At 38.1% G+C, this 18,802-nt stretch overlaps 1 protein-coding gene across 1 annotated transcript in view; it reads right to left on the bottom strand.

The window, feature by feature from the left end:
• Positions 1-14,370: 14,370 nt before the first annotated feature.
• LOC119522748 (protein diaphanous homolog 2-like) overlaps positions 14,371-18,802 on the bottom strand; it is a 132,578-nt gene continuing 128,146 nt past the window's right edge. Inside the window, exon 6 of the mRNA XM_037821371.1 lies at positions 14,371-15,698. Coding sequence (XP_037677299.1) covers positions 15,666-15,698 — 33 coding nt within the window. The 3' untranslated portion in view covers positions 14,371-15,665. The remainder of the gene's footprint in view (positions 15,699-18,802) is intronic.

The raw sequence follows: 18,802 nt of genomic DNA, 5'->3' as shown, positions 1-18,802 counted from the left end.
AGCAGCCCAGAACTGCCCTGGGGGGACGGCACTCACCTGTGACATAGCACAGTCATCCCTCAACAGAGGACCCGGGGTGCACAGCCTGGAAGAGGGGCCCACTTGCAAGTCTCAGGAGCCATACGCCAATACCAAAGACTTGTGGGTCAGTGGCAGAGACAAACTGTGGCAGGACTGAACTGAAGGATTAGACTATTGCAGTAGCTTTAAAACTCTAGGATCATCAGGGAGATTTGATTGTTAGGGCCACCCCCCCTCCCCGACTGCCCAGAAACACGCCCCACATACAGGGCAGGCAACACCAACTACACACGCAAGCTTGGGACACCAATTGGGCCCCACAAGACTCACTCCCCCACTCACCAAAAAGGCTAAGCAGGGGAGATCTGGCTTGTGGAGAACAGGTGGCTCGTGGATGCCACCTGCTGGTTAGTTAGAGAAAGTGTACTCCACGAAGCTGTAGATCTGATAAATTAGAGATAAGGACTTCAACTGGTCTACAAACCCTAAAAGAACCCTATCAAGGACAGCAAATGCCACGAGGCCAAAAACAACAGAAAATTATAAAGCATATGAAAAAACCAGACGATATGGATAACCCAAGCCCAAGCACCCAAATCAAAAGACCAGAAGAGACACACCTAGAGCAGCTACTCAAAGAACTAAAGATGAACAATGAGACCCTAGTACGGGATATGAAGGAAATCAAGAAGACCCTAGAAGAGCATAAAGAAGACATTGCAAGACTAAATAAAAAAATGGATGATCTTATGGAAATTAAAGAAACTGTTGACCAAATTAAAAAGATTCTGGACACTCATAGTACAAGACTAGAGGAAGTTGAACAACGAATCAGTGACCTGGAAGATGACAGAATGGAAAATGAAAGCATAAAAGAAAGAATGGGGAAAAAAATTGAAAAACTCGAAATGGACCTCAGGGATATGATAGATAATATGAAGCGTCCGAATATAAGACTCATTGGTGTCCCAGAAGGGGAAGAAAAGGGTAAAGGTCTAGGAAGAGTATTCAAAGAAATTGTTGGGGAAAACTTCCCAAATCTTCTAAACAACATAAATACACAAATCATAAATGCTCAGCGAACTCCAAATAGAATAAATCCAAAAAAACCCACTCCGAGACATATACTGATCACACTGTCAAACATAGAAGAGAAGGAGCAAGTTCTGAAAGCAGCAAGAGAAAAGCAATTCACCACATACAAAGGAAACAGCATAAGACTAAGTAGTGACTACTCAGCAGCCACCATGGAGGCGAGAAGGCAATGGCACGATATATTTAAAATTCTGAGAGAGAGGAATTTCCAGCCAAGAATACTTTATCCAGCAAAGCTCTCCTTCAAATTTGAGGGAGAGCTTAAATTTTTCACAGACAAAGAAATGCTGAGAGAATTTGCTAACAAGAGACCTGCCCTACTGGAGATACTAAAGGGAGCCCTACAGACAGAGAAACAAAGACAGGACAGAGAGACTTGGAGAAAGGTTCAGTACTAAAGAGATTCGGTATGGGTACAATAAAGGATATTAATAGAGAGAGGGAAAAATATGGCAAACATAATCCAAAGGATAAGATGGCCGATTCAAGAAATGCCTTCACGGTTTTAACGTTGAATGTAAATGGATTAAACTCCCCAATTAAAAGATATAGATTCGCAGAATGGATCAAAAAAAATGAACCATCAATATGTTGCATACAAGAGACTCATCTTAGACACAGGGACACAAAGAAATTGAAAGTGAAAGGATGGAAAAAAATATTTCATGCAAGCTACAGCCAAAAGAAAGCAGGTGTAGCAATATTAATCTCAGATAAAATAGACTTCAAATGCAGGGATGTTTTGAGAGACAAAGAAGGCCACTACATACTAATAAAAGGGGCAATTCAGCAAGAAGAAATAACAATCGTAAATGTCTATGCACCCAATCAAGGTGCCACAAAATACATGAGAGAAACATTGGCAAAACTAAAGGAAGCAATTGATGTTTCCACAATAATTGTGGGAGACTTCAACACATCACTCTCTCCTATAGATAGATCAACCAGACAGAAGACCAATAAGGAAATTGAAAACCTAAACAATCTGATAAATGAATTAGATTTAACAGACATCTACAGGACATTACATCCCAAATCACCAGGATACACATACTTTTCTAGTGCTCACGGAACTTTCTCCAGAATAGATCATATGCTGGGACATAAAACAAGCCTCAATAAATTTAAAAAGATTGAAATCATTCAAAGCACATTCTCTGACCACAATGGAATACAATTAGAAGTCAATAACCATCAGAGACTTAGAAAATTCACAAATACCTGGAGGTTAAACAACACACTCCTAAACAATCAGTGGGTTAAAGAAGAAATAGCAAGAGAAATTGCTAAATATATAGAGACGAATGAAAATGAGAACACAACATACCAAAACCTATGGGATGCAGCAAAAGCAGTGCTAAGGGGGAAATTTATAGCACTAAACGCATATATTAAAGAGGAAGAAAGAGCCAAAATCAAAGAACTAATGGATCAACTGAAGAAGCTAGAAAATGAACAGCAAACCAATCCTAAACCAAGTAGAAGAAAAGAAATAACAAGGATTAAAGCAGAAATAAATGACATAGAGAACAAAAAAACAATAGAAAGGATAAATATCACCAAAAGTTGGTTCTTTGAGAAGATCAACAAGATTGACAAGCCCCTAGCTAGACTGACAAAATCAAAAAGAGAGAAGACCCATATAAACAAAATAATGAATGAAAAAGGTGACATAACTGCAGATCCTGAATAAATTAAAAAAATTATAAGAGGATATTATGAACAACTGTATGGCAACAAACTGGATAATGTAGAAGAAATGGACAATTTCCTGGAAACATATGAACAACCTAGACTGACCAGAGAAGAAATAGAAGACCTCAACCAACCCATCACAAGCAAAGAGATCCAATCAGTCATCAAAAATCTTCCCACAAATAAATGCCCAGGGCCAGATGGCTTCACAGGGGAATTCTACCAAACTTTCCAGAAAGAACTGACACCAATCTTACTCAAACTCTTTCAAAACATTGAAAAAAATGGAACACTACCTAACTCATTTTATGAAGCTAACATCAATCTAATACCAAAACCAGGCAAAGATGCTACAAAAAAGGAAAACTACCGGCCAATCTCCCTAATGAATATAGATGCAAAAATCCTCAACAAAATACTTGCAAATCGAATCCAAAGACACATTAAAAAAATCATACACCATGACCAAGTGGGGTTCATTCCAGGCATGCAAGGATGGTTCAACATCAGAAAAACAATCAATGTATTACAACACATTAAAAACTCGAAAGGGAAAAATCAATTGATCATCTCAATAGATGCTGAAAAAGCATTTGACAAAATCCAACATCCCTTTTTGATAAAAACACTTCAAAAGGTAGGAATTGAAGGAAACTTCCTCAACATGATAAAGAGCATATATGAAAAACCCACAGCCAGCATAGTACTCAATGGTGAGAGACTGAAAGCCTTCCCTCTAAGATCAGGAACAAGACAAGGATGCCCGCTGTCACCACTGTTATTCAACATTGTGCTGGAAGTGCTAGCCAGGGCAATCCGGCAAGACAAAGAAATAAAAGGCATCCAAATTGGAAAAGAAGAAGTAAAACTGTCATTGTTTGCAGATGATATGATCTTATATCTAGAAAACCCTGAGAAATCAACGATACACCTACTAGAGCTAATAAACAAATTTAGCAAAGTAGCGGGATACAAGATTAATGCACATAAGTCAGTAATGTTTCTATATGCTAGAAATGAACAAACTGAAGAGACACTCAAGAAAAAGATACCATTTTCAATAGCAACTAAAAAAATCAAGTACCTAGGAATCAACTTAACCAAAGATGTAAAAGACCTATACAAAGAAAACTACATAACTCTACTAAAAGAAATAGAAGGGGACCTTAAAAGATGGAAAAATATTCCATGTTCATGGATAGGAAGGCTAAATGTCATTAAGATGTCAATTCTACCCAAACTCATCTACAGATTCAATGCAATCCCAATCAAAATTCCAACAACCTACTTTGCAGACTTGGAAAAGCTAGTTATCAAATTTATTTGGAAAGGGAAGATGCCTCGAATTGCTAAAGACACTCTAAAAAAGAAAAACGAAGTGGGAGGACTTACACTCCCTGACTTTGAAGCTTATTATAAAGCCACAGTTGCCAAGACAGCATGGTACTGGCACAAAGATAGACATATAGATCAATGGAATCGAATTGAGAATTCAGAGATAGACCCTCAGATCTATGGCCGACTGATCTTTGATAAGGCCCCCAAAGTCACCGAACTGAGCCATAATGGTCTTTTCAACAAATGGGGCTGGGAGAGTTGGATATCCATATCCAAAAGAATGAAAGAGGACCCCTACCTCACCCCCTACACAAAAATTAACTCAAAATGGACCAAAGATCTCAATATAAAAGAAAGTACCATAAAACTCCTAGAAGATAATGTAGGAAAACATCTTCAAGACCTTGTATTAGGAGGCCACTTCCTAGACTTTACACCCAAAGCACAAGCAACAAAAGAGAAAATAGATAAATGGGAACTCCTCAAGCTTAGAAGTTTCTGCACCTCAAAGGAATTTCTCAAAAAGGTAAAGAGGCAGCCAACTCAATGGGAAAAAATTTTTGGAAACCATGTATCTGACAAAAGACTGATATCTTGCATATACAAAGAAATCCTACAACTCAATGACAATAGTACAGACAGCCCAATTATAAAATGGGCAAAAGATATGAAAAGACAGTTCTCTGAAGAGGAAATACAAATGACCAAGAAACACATGAAAAAATGTTCAGCTTCACTAGCTATTAGAGAGATGCAAATTAAGACCACAATGAGATACCATCTAACACCAGTTAGAATGGCTGCCATCAAACAAACAGGAAACTACAAATGCTGGAGGGGATGTGGAGAAATTGGAACTCTTATTCATTGTTGGTGGGACTGTATAATGGTTCAGCCACTCTGGAAGTCAGTCTGGCAGTTCCTTAGAAAACTAGATATAGAGCTACCATTCGATCCAGCGATTGCACTCCTCGGTATATACCCGGAAGATCGGAAAGCAGTGACACGAACAGATATCTGCACGCCAATGTTCATAGCAGCATTATTCACAATTGCCAAGAGATGGAAACAACCCAAATGTCCTTCAACAGATGAGTGGATAAATAAAATGTGGTATATACACACGATGGAATACTACGCGGCAGTAAGAAGGAACGATCCGGTGAAACATATGACAACATGGATGAACCTTGAAGACATAATGCTGAGCGAAATAAGCCAGGCACAAAAAGAGAAATATTATATGCTACCACTAATGTGAACTTTGAAAAATGTAAAACAAATGGTTTATAATGTAGAATGTAGGGGAACTAGCAGTAGAGAGCAATTAAGGAAGGGGGAACAATAATCCAGGAAGAACAGATAAGCTATTTAACGTTCTGGGGATGCCCAGAAATGACTATGGTCTGTTAATTTCTGATGGTTGTAGTAGGAACAAGTTCACTGAAATGTTGCTATATTATGTAACTTTCTTGGGGTAAAGTAGGAACATGTTGGAAGTTAAGCAGTTATCTTAGGTTAGTTGTCTTTTTCTTACTCCCTTGCTATGGTCTCTTTGAAATGCTCTTTTATTGTATGTTTGTTTTCTTTTTAACTTTTTTTTTCATACAGGTGATTTGAAAAAAGAAGGGAAAGTTAAAAAAAAAAAAAAAAAAAAAAAAAAGAAAAAAGACAAACAAGGGGAAAAAAAAAAAAAAAAAAAAAAGATGTAGTGCCCCCTTGAGGAGCCTGTGGAGAATGCAGGGGTATTCGCCTACCCCACCTCCATGGTTGCTAACATGACCACAGACATAGGGGACTGGTGGTTTGATGGGTTGAGCCCTCTACCATAAGTTTTACCCTTGGGAAGACGGTTGCTGCAAAGGAGAGGCTAAGCCTCCCTGTATTTGTGCCTAAGAGTCTCCTCCTGAATGCCTCTTTGTTGCTCAGATGTGGCCCTCTCTCTCTGGCTAAGCCAACTTGAAAGGTGAAATCACTGCCCTCCCCCCTACGTGGGATCAGACACCCAGGGAAGTGAATCTCCCTGGCAACGTGGAATATGACTCCCAGGGAGGAATGTAGACCTGGCACCGTGGGACGGAGAACATCTTCTTGACCAAAAGGGGGATGTGAAAGGAAATGAAATAAGCTTCAGTGGCAGAGAGATTCCAAAAGGAGCCGAGAGGTCACTCTGGTGGGCACTCTTATGCACACTTTAGACAACCCTTTTTAGGTTCTAAAGAATTGGGGTAGCTGGTGGTGGATACCTGAAACTATCAAACTACAACCCAGAACCCATGAATCTCGAAGACAGTTGTATAAAAATGTAGCTTATGAGGGGTGACAATGGGATTGGGAAAGCCATAAGGACCAAACACCACTTTGTCTAGTTTATGGATGGATGTGTAGAAAAGTAGGGGAGGGAAACAGACAGACAAAGGTACCCAGTGTTCTTTTTTACTTCAATTGCTCTTTTTCACTCTAATTATTATTCTTGTTATTTTTGTGTGTGTGCTAATGAAGGTGTCAGGGATTGATTTAGGTGATGAATGTACAACTATGTAATGGTACTGTAAACAATCGAAAGTACAATTTGTTTTGTATGACTGCGTGGTATGTGAATATATCTCAATAAAATGATGATTTTAAAAAAAAAAAAAAAAAAAAAAAAAAAGGGAATCCTTGTGCATATATTCTCGAGTTTCTAGATATATACATAGAAATGGATATTGGCAAATTGTTCTTCAGTTTAACTTTCCATGAGCAGTGTGTGAGATCTCATTTCTCCACATCTTTGTCAAAAGTTGGTATTATCAGGATTACATTTTTGTCTGTTTGATGGATATGGATTGATAATATCATTGGTTTAATTTGCATTTGTGTAATTACTAGTAAGAATAAACATCTTTTTTAATAAAAAAAAAAAAAAAAAAAAAAAAAAAAAAGAAATTACACCTGTGACTTTATATATGTGTATACAGACATATATATGTATGTGTGTATATATGCATGCATTTATATGATATATATATAACAGAGAGAAAGAATTAAATATATATGTAGTACAGATGTATGTTTGTGTGTGTGTGCGTGTGTGTATGTGTGTGTGTGTGTGTGTGTTTTCTCTCTGCTCTCACTAGAATGCATCCTAAACTGCTAAAATAATGCCTGGAACATAGTAGGCACTCAGTTATATTTATTCATTGTTATTTGTTATTTTATTTATATTAAACTCTAATAGGTTGCCAAAGTTATCATCAGAGAACTCACCTCAATATTACCCTACTTCATGGCAGTATGCCAGGGAATATTAAAAAATTTCAGTGATTCTCCTCATTCTCTATGAAATCAGGGGCCTCCACACTTGGAAATGACACTCTAATATATTATATTCTTTTCTCAAAAGTTTTAAATTAACTCCATTTAGATTCACAGGATATAAGGACCTCACAGGAAAGAGACGCTTTTTCTTACTACACAGAAGTAATGACTTTTTCAAAATGATAGTTATCACTTATTTATGCCAAATAAATTATTTTTAAAAGTTAGTGTATATTTATAACTCTTTACTTTTGGAACACTAGAAAGTATTGAACTATGAATTAATTAGAATGATCTACTACTTCTGCACTATTCTTCAAAATTGACTTGCCTAACTATCCCAAATTATAGCTGCAAAATTATTTATATTTGCTGAATATTAAAATTAACAATATTTCATATCATTTAGAATACAGCTACAAATTTCTTTCCTAATAAGAGTTTCACAAAATGTGCCATTCATTCCCTTACCTTTCATTTAACCAACAAGAGAAACTATTCTATTCCTTGCTATTTATCAAGGCTTAATAAAATACTTTCTACTATCTGTATGTGTTAAATGGGGAAAGGGGGAGGGTGAGACTTTTGGAGGGTGGAGGGGAGAGAGAGAGAGAAAACATCAATTATGAGCTTCATTTAAGATATTTAAATTTAAGAAGATGAGATGAAATGGTGAGAACTTTTAGGTATCAGGAAATATAAGACCAGAAGGCAGGTGTAAAGTCAAAATCAAAGATGTAAATTTAGGAGAATCCACATAAAGTTTATAATATGGAATCATCACAGCAGGCAGATTATAGCAGGAACAGAACAAAGAGTCTTGAACAAAACTCATGAATTAGGCACAATTATTGGGTTAAGAAAATGGGAAGCTAGGGAACAGAAGCAAGGTATAGATAACTGGAAAGCATATCAGCTTCAAGAAAGAATGTGTAATAGGTGGCATCAAATATCAAAAAAGAATTTAAAGAAGATGACACTTGAGAAAAAGACTCTGAATTTTGACTCAAAGATAAAGGTCATAGATAACCTTGGAAAAGGTTATTAATGGAATACATGTACAGGAACTATGCTATCTAGGATTTTTTCTACATGGCTATACTTATGCTGCTATTAAACATCTGTTGAGAATAAAAGTCTGTTCAATACATAAATTATACAATGTATACTGTGGAGTTCCTTTAGCATATTAGGATTACAAAAAATGATTATTTGGTTAAATTAGAGGCTAACATATCATACTTTCTACATGGAGTTTTGTGATTAGGTAAATATAAGTTGATATATGGGCTCTCTCTAATATTTTAATTTTAAAAACAAGAATATTATGTATTATGCATAACAAATTAATAAAGAAAATATGCTTTTAAAAGACTGATGGCAAGTGATAATGAGTATAACTGCTGGCAGGGATATAAATTAATCTATCACTTTGGAAAACTATTTGGCATTACCACTGCAGTTGAACCTGTGCATACCCTATGATAGAACAATTCCATCCCTAGGTATATACTAAACAGAAATGCATGCTGTTTTAATTCTCTAGCTGCAAAAACAAATCATTCAGTAGGCTGGCTTAAACAACAGGAATTTATTGGCTTATGGTTTTGAGGACAGGAGAAGCCCAAAGTTGAGGCATTAGCAAGGCGATGCTTTTTCCCAGAAAACTGTGGTAGTCTAGAGCTGGCTGCCAGCAATCCTTCGTCCTTGGCTTTTCTGTTACATGGAAATGCACATGTAGGTGTCTTCTCCTTTATCCTCCAGGTTCCATTGACTTCTGGCTTCTGGCTACTCCCCATGGCTTCTCCTTCTGTGTCCAATTTCCCTTACTTATAAGGACTTTGGCCATATTGGATTAAGGCCCACTCTCATTCAGTTTGAGCATACCTTAACTAATAACATCTTCAAAGGTCTTATTTACAAATGGATTCACATCCACAGAAATAGGGGTTGGGACCTGAACATACTTTTTATGGGAGACATGATTTAATACCCAACAGTCTTCCCTCTGAACCCCAAAAAGACATATTGTCCCCATGTGCAAAATACATTCATCCCATCACAACATCCCAAAAGTCTTGTTATTTCAGTAACAATGCTAAATACAAAGACTCATAAAAATCAGTTATCGCTATGGTCCATCCTAGGACAAAATTCCTGTCTGATGGACCTGTGAAACCTAGAAAACAAGTTATCTGCTTCCAGTATACAATGGGGGGATAGGCATAGGCTAAACATTACCATTTTAGAAGGTACAAATTGGAAGGAAAATAGTCACACATCTCAGACACCTCCCAAACCCAGTACAGCAAACTCCATTAGATTTCAGGGTCTGAATTATCTGTGGATCAAGGTTTTGTCCTCCAAGCCTGATAGAACAGCAGCCCCACCCCTTCCAAGCTAATGACCTTGCCTCCCCACCCCCACCCCAACACTAAGAAAAGGCCCAATCCTCTCTGAGCATCAGAACTGCAAAAAGGTGGTACGCTGGTTTGTATATATCATGTCCCCCAGAAAAAGCTATATTCTTTAATGCAATCCTGTGGGGGCAGACATATTAGTGTTGATTAGGTTGAGACCTATTGATTGAATATTTCCATGGAGATGTGACTCAATCAACTGTGGGCAAGACCTTTGACTGGATAATTTCCATGGAGGTGTTACTCTGCCCATTCAGAGTGGGTCTGAATTAAATCACTGGAGCCATATAAAGAGTTCACAGACTGAAGGAGCTCAGAGCAACTGAGAGTTACATTTTGAAGAAGAGCTGCAGCTGAGAGAGGACAAAATGCCCCAAGAGCAACATTTTGGAGAACGCCATTTTGAAACACAACTTGGGAGCAAGCGGACACCAGCCACGTGCCTTCCGAGCTAACAGAGGTTTTCAGTGAAGGTACCCTGTTGTTAAGGCCTTACCTTGGACACTTTGTGGCCTTAAGACTGTAACTGTAACCAAATACGCCCCTTTTATAAAAGCCAATCCATTTCTGGTATTTTGCATAATGGCAGCATTAGCAAACTGGAACAGGTGGTAAATGCCTGGGCACAGACCCCAAACTCTCTAAGAATTGGGATGGTGGCTGGGCTCTCCACAAAAACCAGGGAACAAGGCCCCACCATCTCTGAGTACTGGGGTAGCAGCACTCTCCCTGAACAATGGGGTACAAGGCCCACCCCCTCCAAGCACCAGGGCAGACGGTCTGCCCCAGAAGGCCCTCCCCATCTAAGCACAGGGGCAGACCTACTGTTACCATGCATGGGGGAGCGGAGCTCTCTTGGCCAGAGGAAAGCTTTTCGGCTCAGACCTTTGCTTCCATGGTTCTGCCCTTGTTCGCAAACATACATGTACAAGAGAGTTCATGGCAAAAATCCAAATGTCTGTCACTATCTGAATATACTTATAAAATAAAATATATTGTATTTTTAAATATTTTATAAAATATATTTATAAAATAAAATACTATCGAGGAGGAGTTGACAAACTATGGCCCATGGGTCAAATATAGCCTACAGCCTGTTTTTGTAAATGGAGTTTTATTGCAATACAACCACACTCATTCATTTATGCACTGTCCATGGCTGCTTTTCACTACAACAACTGAGTTGAACAGTTATGTCAGAGATCATATGACCCACAAAGCCTAAAATATTTACTGCCTGGCTTTAGTGAAAAAGTTTGAAAACACCTGTTATAGAACACTAAAATCACAAACTACAGTTATACTCAAGGGCATGGATGACTCTCACTAACATGAGGTTGAGTGAAAGAAGCCAGATACAGAAAAGTACATACTCCATGATTCAATTTATATCAAGTTCAAAAGTAGCCAACATTAAACTTAGCGTTCCAAGTCAAGTAGCTGTCTTTGGGGAGGAGGGAGGCAACAGAAATTAGGAAGAGCTGGTAATATTCCAATTCTTGAGTTGAGTATTGTTTATAAGGGTGCATTCACTTTGTGCGAATTCACTGAGCTATATGCTTATGATTTGTGCAATATTCTGTGTAAATAAGTTAGTTCTTAAAAAATATTTAGAAGGATCACTGTGCCAGTTTGAATGTATGATGTCCCCCCAAACGCCACTATCTTTGATGTAATCTTGTGTGGGCAGACCTATCAGTGTTGATTAGAATGTAATTCTTTGAATGTTCCCATGGAGATGCGCCCCACCCAACTGTGGGTGATGACTCTGATTGGATAATTTCCATGGAGGTGTTGGCCTGCCCATCGGGTGGGTCGGAATTAAACTACTGGCACACTATATAAGATCAGACAGAAGGAGCGAGCTTGCTACAGCCAAGAGGGACACTTTGAAGAAAGCACAGAAGCTGCAGATGAGAGACAGTTTGAAGGCGGCCGTTGAAAGCAGACTCTTGCTCCAGAGAAGCTGAGAGAGGACAAATACCCCAAGTGCAACTAAGAGTGACATTTTTGAGGAACTGCACCCTAGACAGGAACGTCCTGGGAGAAAGCCATTTTGAAACCAGAACTTTGGAGCAGATGCCAGCCACATACCTTCTCAGCTAACAGAGGTTTTCTGGACACCATTGGCCATCCTCCAGTGAAGGTACCCAATTGCTGATGTGTTACCTTGGACATTTTATGGCCTTAAGACTGCAACTGTATAACCAAATAAACCCCCTTTTATAAAAGTCAATCCATCTCTGGTGTTTTGCATTCTGGCAGCATTAGCAAACTAGAACAGATTTTGGTACCAGGAGTGGGGTGCTGGTGCTGCTGAGTTTGCAAATACCAAACATGTTGGAACAGCTTTTTAAATGGATAAGGGGAAGACTCTGGAAGAATTGTGAGGAGCTTGATAGAAAAGGCTTAAACTGCTCTGAACAGACTGCTTGTGGAAATATGGACTCTAAAGATACTTCTGATGAGGCCTTGAGCAGAAATGATGAATGTGATGTTGCAAACTGGAAGAAAGGTGATCCTTGTTTTAAAGTGGCAGAGAATTTGGCAAAATTGAATCCTGGTGTCAGATGGAAGACAGAATTTGAAAGTGACGAGCTGGGATACTTGGCTGATGAGATTTTGAAACTAAAAGTTGTGGATATAGCATGGCTTGTCCTTGCAGCTTATAGTAAAATGTGAGCAGAGAGAGATAAACTTAGAACTGAACTCTTGGGTTCAAAGAAACCAGAAGCTGATGGCTTGGAAAATTACAGGCTTCCAGGGGGTGGAATCCCAGAAGCTACAGCCCAATGTGAGTATGTAACCAAACATGGAACCCAGCTGCCATTTCCGTACAAGCCAAGATTGGAAAAAGAGTTAAGCAGAAAGGATTTGTGGAAAGTCCTATTGTTTGACGGCTTTGGCCCCTGTGTGCTTCATGCGAAGCCAACAGAATTTTTGCGAGACCTTTATAGATGGAGCCACTGCCACTCAGGACTAGAGGAGAAAGACAAGGAGCACACTGAAGGAAAAATTTCTTCAAAGACAGAGCCATGGAGGTTGAGGTCTAGAATCAAGAGGTCTTGGGCTGAGAGAGCGGAGCAGCCCACACGTATGGAAAGGGTGAGTTTGCCCTGGAGGTCGAGGACGGGCCTTCCGCCCTGATGCTCAGGAAATGTTCTGCCACCCCAAGCCCCAAAGAGGGTGGAGCACATTCCCAGGGAATTGGGGAGAGCCTGACTGCCACCACACTGTTCTGAAGGGGTTGAGCATTTGCCCCGGAGATGGAAGGGAATCCAGGAGCTGCCCCAATGTTTGAGGAGGGTGGGGCCAAGAAGGTGGTCTCCCCAACGTGTGGATATGTTGGAGCATTCACCTAAGCATTTGGAGAGGAAAGGGCTGCCGAAAATGCCCTTAGGAAGGGTTAGACTCCCACTCTTTCAAGCCCCAAGGATACAACCTCCTTCTGTTAATGACTCTCAGACTTTGAAATCTAATGGAGTTTGTCCTGCAGGTTTTAGGAACTGTTTTGGTCCTGTTAACCCTGTTTTCCTTACTGTTTCTCCTTATGGTAATGGGAATGTTTATCCTACGACTGTCCCTCCTTTGTATATTGGAAGCACATAAGTTGTTCTAAGTTCACAGAGCCACAGCTAAAAGAAAATTATGCCGTAGGACTGACCACGCCTATAATTGATTTTGATGGAATCTTGTACTTAACTATTGTTACTGAAATGATTTAAGTTTCTGTGATATTGTTGTGGGATGAATATATTTTGTATATGGAAAGATAATGTCATTTTGGGGTCCAGGGGGTGGAACGTGCCAGTTTGAATGTATTATGGCTCCAAACGCCATTATCTTTCATGTAATCTTGTGTGGGCAGACCTATCAGTGTTGATTAGATTGTAATTCTTTGAGTGTTTCCATGGAGATGCGCCCCACCAAACTGTGGGTGGTGACTCTGATTGGATAATTTCCATGGAGGTGTTGGCCCGCCCATTGGGTGGGTCTGAATTAAATTACTGGTGCACTATATAAGATCAGACAGAAGGAGAGAGCTTGCTACAGCCAAGAGGGACATTTTGAAGAAAGCACAGAATCTGCAGATGAGAGACAGTTTGAAGACGGCCATTGAAAGCAGACTCTTGCTCCGGAGAAGCTGAGAGAGGACAAATACCGCATGTGCAACTAAGAGTGACATTTTTGAGGAACTGCACCCTAGACAGGAACGTCCTGGAAGAAAACCATTTTGAAACCAGAACTTTGGAGCAGATGCCAGCCACATGCCTTCTCAGCTAACAGAGGTTTTCCAGACACCATTGGCCATCCTCCACTGAAGGTACCCGATTGCTGATGTCTTACCTTGGACACTTTATGGCCTTAAGACTGTAACTGTGTAACCAAATAAACCCCCTTTTATAAAAGCTAATCCATCTCTGGTGTTTTGCATTCCGGAAGCATTAGCAAACTAGAACAATTACACATCAAAATTTTTAATAATAGCTACCCCTAGAGGGCAAAATGGGAAGAATGAGAGAAGATTTTATTTTTAATGTATATACATCTGTATTTGAGCTTTTTAAAAGTCTATTTTAGAAATATGAAAACAAAGCTATCAAATGACATATGTCATTGAATATGGAAACCTTCATCATGAAATAGCTCCATATTTTTATCGATAGGATCTTATATTCTGTGGGCACTCAAGTGACAACAGGTCAGTAACTAAATGCTTAAAATCACTCAACATCTCTACATTTGTGAGCCAACAATACAAAATACAATTCATACCTGTTTCTTTATGTTCTATCTAAAATTTTCATAATCTTATGAAATCTTCTCACACATTTTAAAAGCAGGATCTTAATTATCCTTGTCAGATTATAGCCGTTACACATCCTCTACCCTTAGTAATACTGTGCATTAACATGATGGTCTTAACTGTCCCCTTAAGCTAATTCCCCTCCTTCTCAAAGAGATAAAAGACTTCAGGAATTGAAAGTGACATTAAAAAAAAATGGTGCTGATATCTCCCAATTGTTGCTAAAAGTAAAGATTTAAGAAAGAAATATTTCTGTGTGATTTGACGATTGCTTGCTGTAGCAAAGTTCTTTTGTCTGGTCTCTAATACAACTCCCTAGAGTGTCTTGTTCAATATGCAACAAAACAGTAATGTAGAGGTTTTGACAAAGAGCCCATCTTCCTATTGAGGTGGCATTATAGGGTAATAGCTGCCTAAGCTATATAATTCAATGAGATATATTTTAATATTAAAATATCTGTTAATCAGTTTTTAAAGCTGCAATGTTCAAAACTCAGAACAATATGTAAAACATTCCTTTACCAAAGGGAATGACTAATCTTCTGTACAGCTTTGATAAGTTACAAGAAATAGGTTTATCTCAGAAGACTGGTTATGATTAATATGCAGTTTGTAAAGCTCCTTAGCTCTGTATGGTCTCTCTCTAACTGAATCTAATAAAGATAGGTCACGCATTTTTCATATTCCTTTTTCACCCATGACAGATCTCTAACAGGATTTATATGCATTTGATATTAATTGTATCTGGGACTGCACCAACTGCAATAATCCTTCATTCCTTTGCCTTTGTAAAGCTATACATAAATTACAAAGTTTCCATTTTTGTTTGACTGCAGCTCTCACTGACAATCAACCATGATAACGATAGAGAGAGAGAGAAAAATTAAGAACCACCTCACCTAGTTCACTGAAATACCGAATGACACCAAAGGCTGTAAACCCAGCTTTGAGAGCTGTTTTAGCTATCTTCTCGCTTGTGTCAGAAGAGCTCAAGTATGTAACATCAGTGAAAATCTTGCACTCTGAATTGGAGAGGAAAGGACATGCTTTTAATAACCATCTCACAGAAGGGTGCTGGCAGTAACCCACCATTCTGATGAAGCATTGCTCTTCTAACCATCTACAGAGACAATACAGGAAATGTAAAAATAAGACACTGCTTCCTAGAATGAAAAACAGAATGTCCTAGGGACTCAATCTAAAATGGCCCTTAATTTTAGCTCTGAACTCAAAAGAGGCTTCACTTATGTCTGGGGAAAAAGAAATGTATCTTGTGAGACTATTCAAACTGTAATTGCAGTTAAGAGAAGTGGACAATTATATTTTCATATTCTATATTCTGCACTATGACACAAATAGTGACAAATTTCATTCTGCAAAAGAGCATAGCAAGGGATTTGAGAAACTAATAAAATGTTGCTTTACACTCTATCAAAACACTTGGCTATTAGTGAATAAAATCCAATGGAAAAAAAGTAGGTCACAATTTTAATGACTTTCTTTTAGTTGAAACATATTACATACAAATTCAGCATGTAAATGTCTCCTATGCATATGGGAATGAAGAAAAAAGAAACCCACAAGGAAGTCCCTATGACCCATTAAACTTATAGGATTAACTCATAGTTATAAAGCTAAGTTTTGTCCTTCAATTAAGAAAGATTACTTTTAAAATGAAATGCCCAAGATAAAAAATGAATATAATCTCAATAATCTATTAACTAAAAAAAGCAACCTAACACACCTCATCCATCTTTAAAAGCTACATTAGGGTCTTCTGCAACTAGCCAAAAAGGAGTAACTGGTACTAGACTAGCCCGCCATCTGTAAACAACTAGAAAACTAGACAAAGCTTATGAAAAAACTGTCTTCAGATATTGGTCACTAGGCAACACAGGACAGTGATCCTTAAGAGTAAAGAAACAAGTGAAGTGAGCCCCATGGTCAAACCAGTTTTGTGTGTGAAGGCACTTTCCACATCATGCTGAAGGGAGGGGAAAACCAGGAAGAGTACCGTGGTCTGATGGAACTGAGGACAGAGAAACTGGAGTTCAGGGAGAATGATGCAGCTTGAAATTGTGGGGGACAGAACCAGAGAAGAGGGAGCTACAGGAAAAAATAGTTGCAGATGCCCCCAGAGAAGTCTCTTTGAATATTTGGTTAAATAACAGTTTGTTACAGGCATAGGAGAGACTTCATGAGGATGGAAAAAAAAACTATAAGAAAAAGAAAAACTACTGGAGAAGAATAAACCGAACACCTATTAGAGATCACACAGAGCTGGAAGACAGTTCTGATCAGCCAGACTAGAGAAACTTCATTGAGCATTCAGAGACTAGAAAAATGCCACACTTTAGGAGTAGAACTAAACCAGCCCTGGGGCAAATGCTACTTTAGATGCACCCAAAGCTTAAAAACAAGTCTTGAAAGGATCAAGCTGATCTACCTATAAATTAACTGCCTGCCAGAACAAAGCCTAACACTCTTTAAGGAGGACAACCAAACTCCAACATTCAATTGTCACATTTATGATATCTAGCATCTAACTAAAAATTACTAGATAATCAAAGAAGAAAATAACAGTCATTACCAGGAGAAAAAGTAGTCAATAAATACAAATCCAGAAATGACCATGATGGAAATAGCAGGTAAGGATTTTAAGGCATCTGTTTTTAGTATACGCAAGATTTATAGAAAAACATAAACACAATAAGAAGAAAAATAAAACTATACACAAGAACCAAATGGGCCTTCTAGAGCTGAAAAATACCTTATCTGAAATGAAATTCACTGTATGGGCTTAACATCAGATTAGAAATTGCAGTAGAAAAGTGAACTTGAAATAATGGCAATAGAAACTACCAACCTGAAAAAAAAAATAAAGGCTGAAAAAGTTATCAGAGCCTCACCCACCTATGGAACAATATAAAGTGATCTAACATAAAAAAATTTCCAAAGCGGGAGGAGGGACTCAAAAGAAATATTTGAAGAAATAATGGCCCATAATTTTCCACATTTGATTAAAAATATCCACCCACAAATATAAGAATGTCAATGAACCCCAAACAGGATAAACATAAAGACAACCTCTCCAAGGCAATCATAATCACATTTTTGAAAACCCATGATAAAGAAAAACTCTTAATAGTAGCCAGACCAAAAAAAAAAAGACATGTTACATACAGGGAATGGAGTTTAGACTTATAGCCGACTTCTCATCAGAAACAATGCAAGCCAGAAACAGTGGATGACATCTTTAAAGTGCGGAAAGAAAACAAACCAGAAAAGGTGTGTATATGAGAAGGTGGGGGTGGGGGGATACCTGTCTTAAATATCCTTCAAAAATGAAGGTGAGATAAAGACATTTATCGATAAACAAAAGCTGAAAGAATCCAATGCTAGAAACCTTGCACTAAAAGAAATGTTAAATGAAGTTCTTCAGGCTGAAAACAAATGATATCAGAAAGAAACTCAACTCTATATAAATGAATGAAGAATGCCAGAAATAGTAAATATGTGTGAAAACCTATAGGACATTTTTTATAGTTTACTTGCCTTAAAATATAATTGATTACTTAAAGAAAGAAAAAATAATGTATTGTATCGTCATACCTATAAATATGTTAAAGTAACATGTATAACAGTAATATCTCAAAGAATGGAAGGAGTGAGTATAAATGTACTACTGAAGGTTCTTATATTATGCAAGAAGTGGTATATTTGAAGGAATACTGTTATAAATTAAAGATACATAGTATGAATCCTATAGCAACCACTGAAAACTAAAATAAAGAGGTATATCTAATAGGCTAACATGAGTTAAAATGTTATAGTAAAAACAAAATATTCAATCCAAAAGAAGACAGGAAAAGAAAAGGAACAAAGGGCAGATGGAACAGATGGAAAACAGTAAGATGGTAGACACAAGCACAGCCATATTAATAATTACATTAAATGTAAATGAATTAAACATCCAAATGTCTTGCAATGGCCAAATAATTAAATTACTGTATATCCATATAATACACTGAAGAATGAGATATGTTTCCAAAGAGGGAATGGACATTTATGCTGCTCTCTAGGAGGGAACAGTATTAGTAAGAAAACATGATAGTCTCCCTCTTCA

Source organism: Choloepus didactylus, chromosome X (assembly GCF_015220235.1).
Source record: "Choloepus didactylus isolate mChoDid1 chromosome X, mChoDid1.pri, whole genome shotgun sequence".
NCBI classification, from domain to species: Eukaryota; Metazoa; Chordata; class Mammalia; order Pilosa; family Megalonychidae; genus Choloepus; species Choloepus didactylus.
This window is presented reverse-complemented; position numbering and strand designations above follow the sequence as displayed.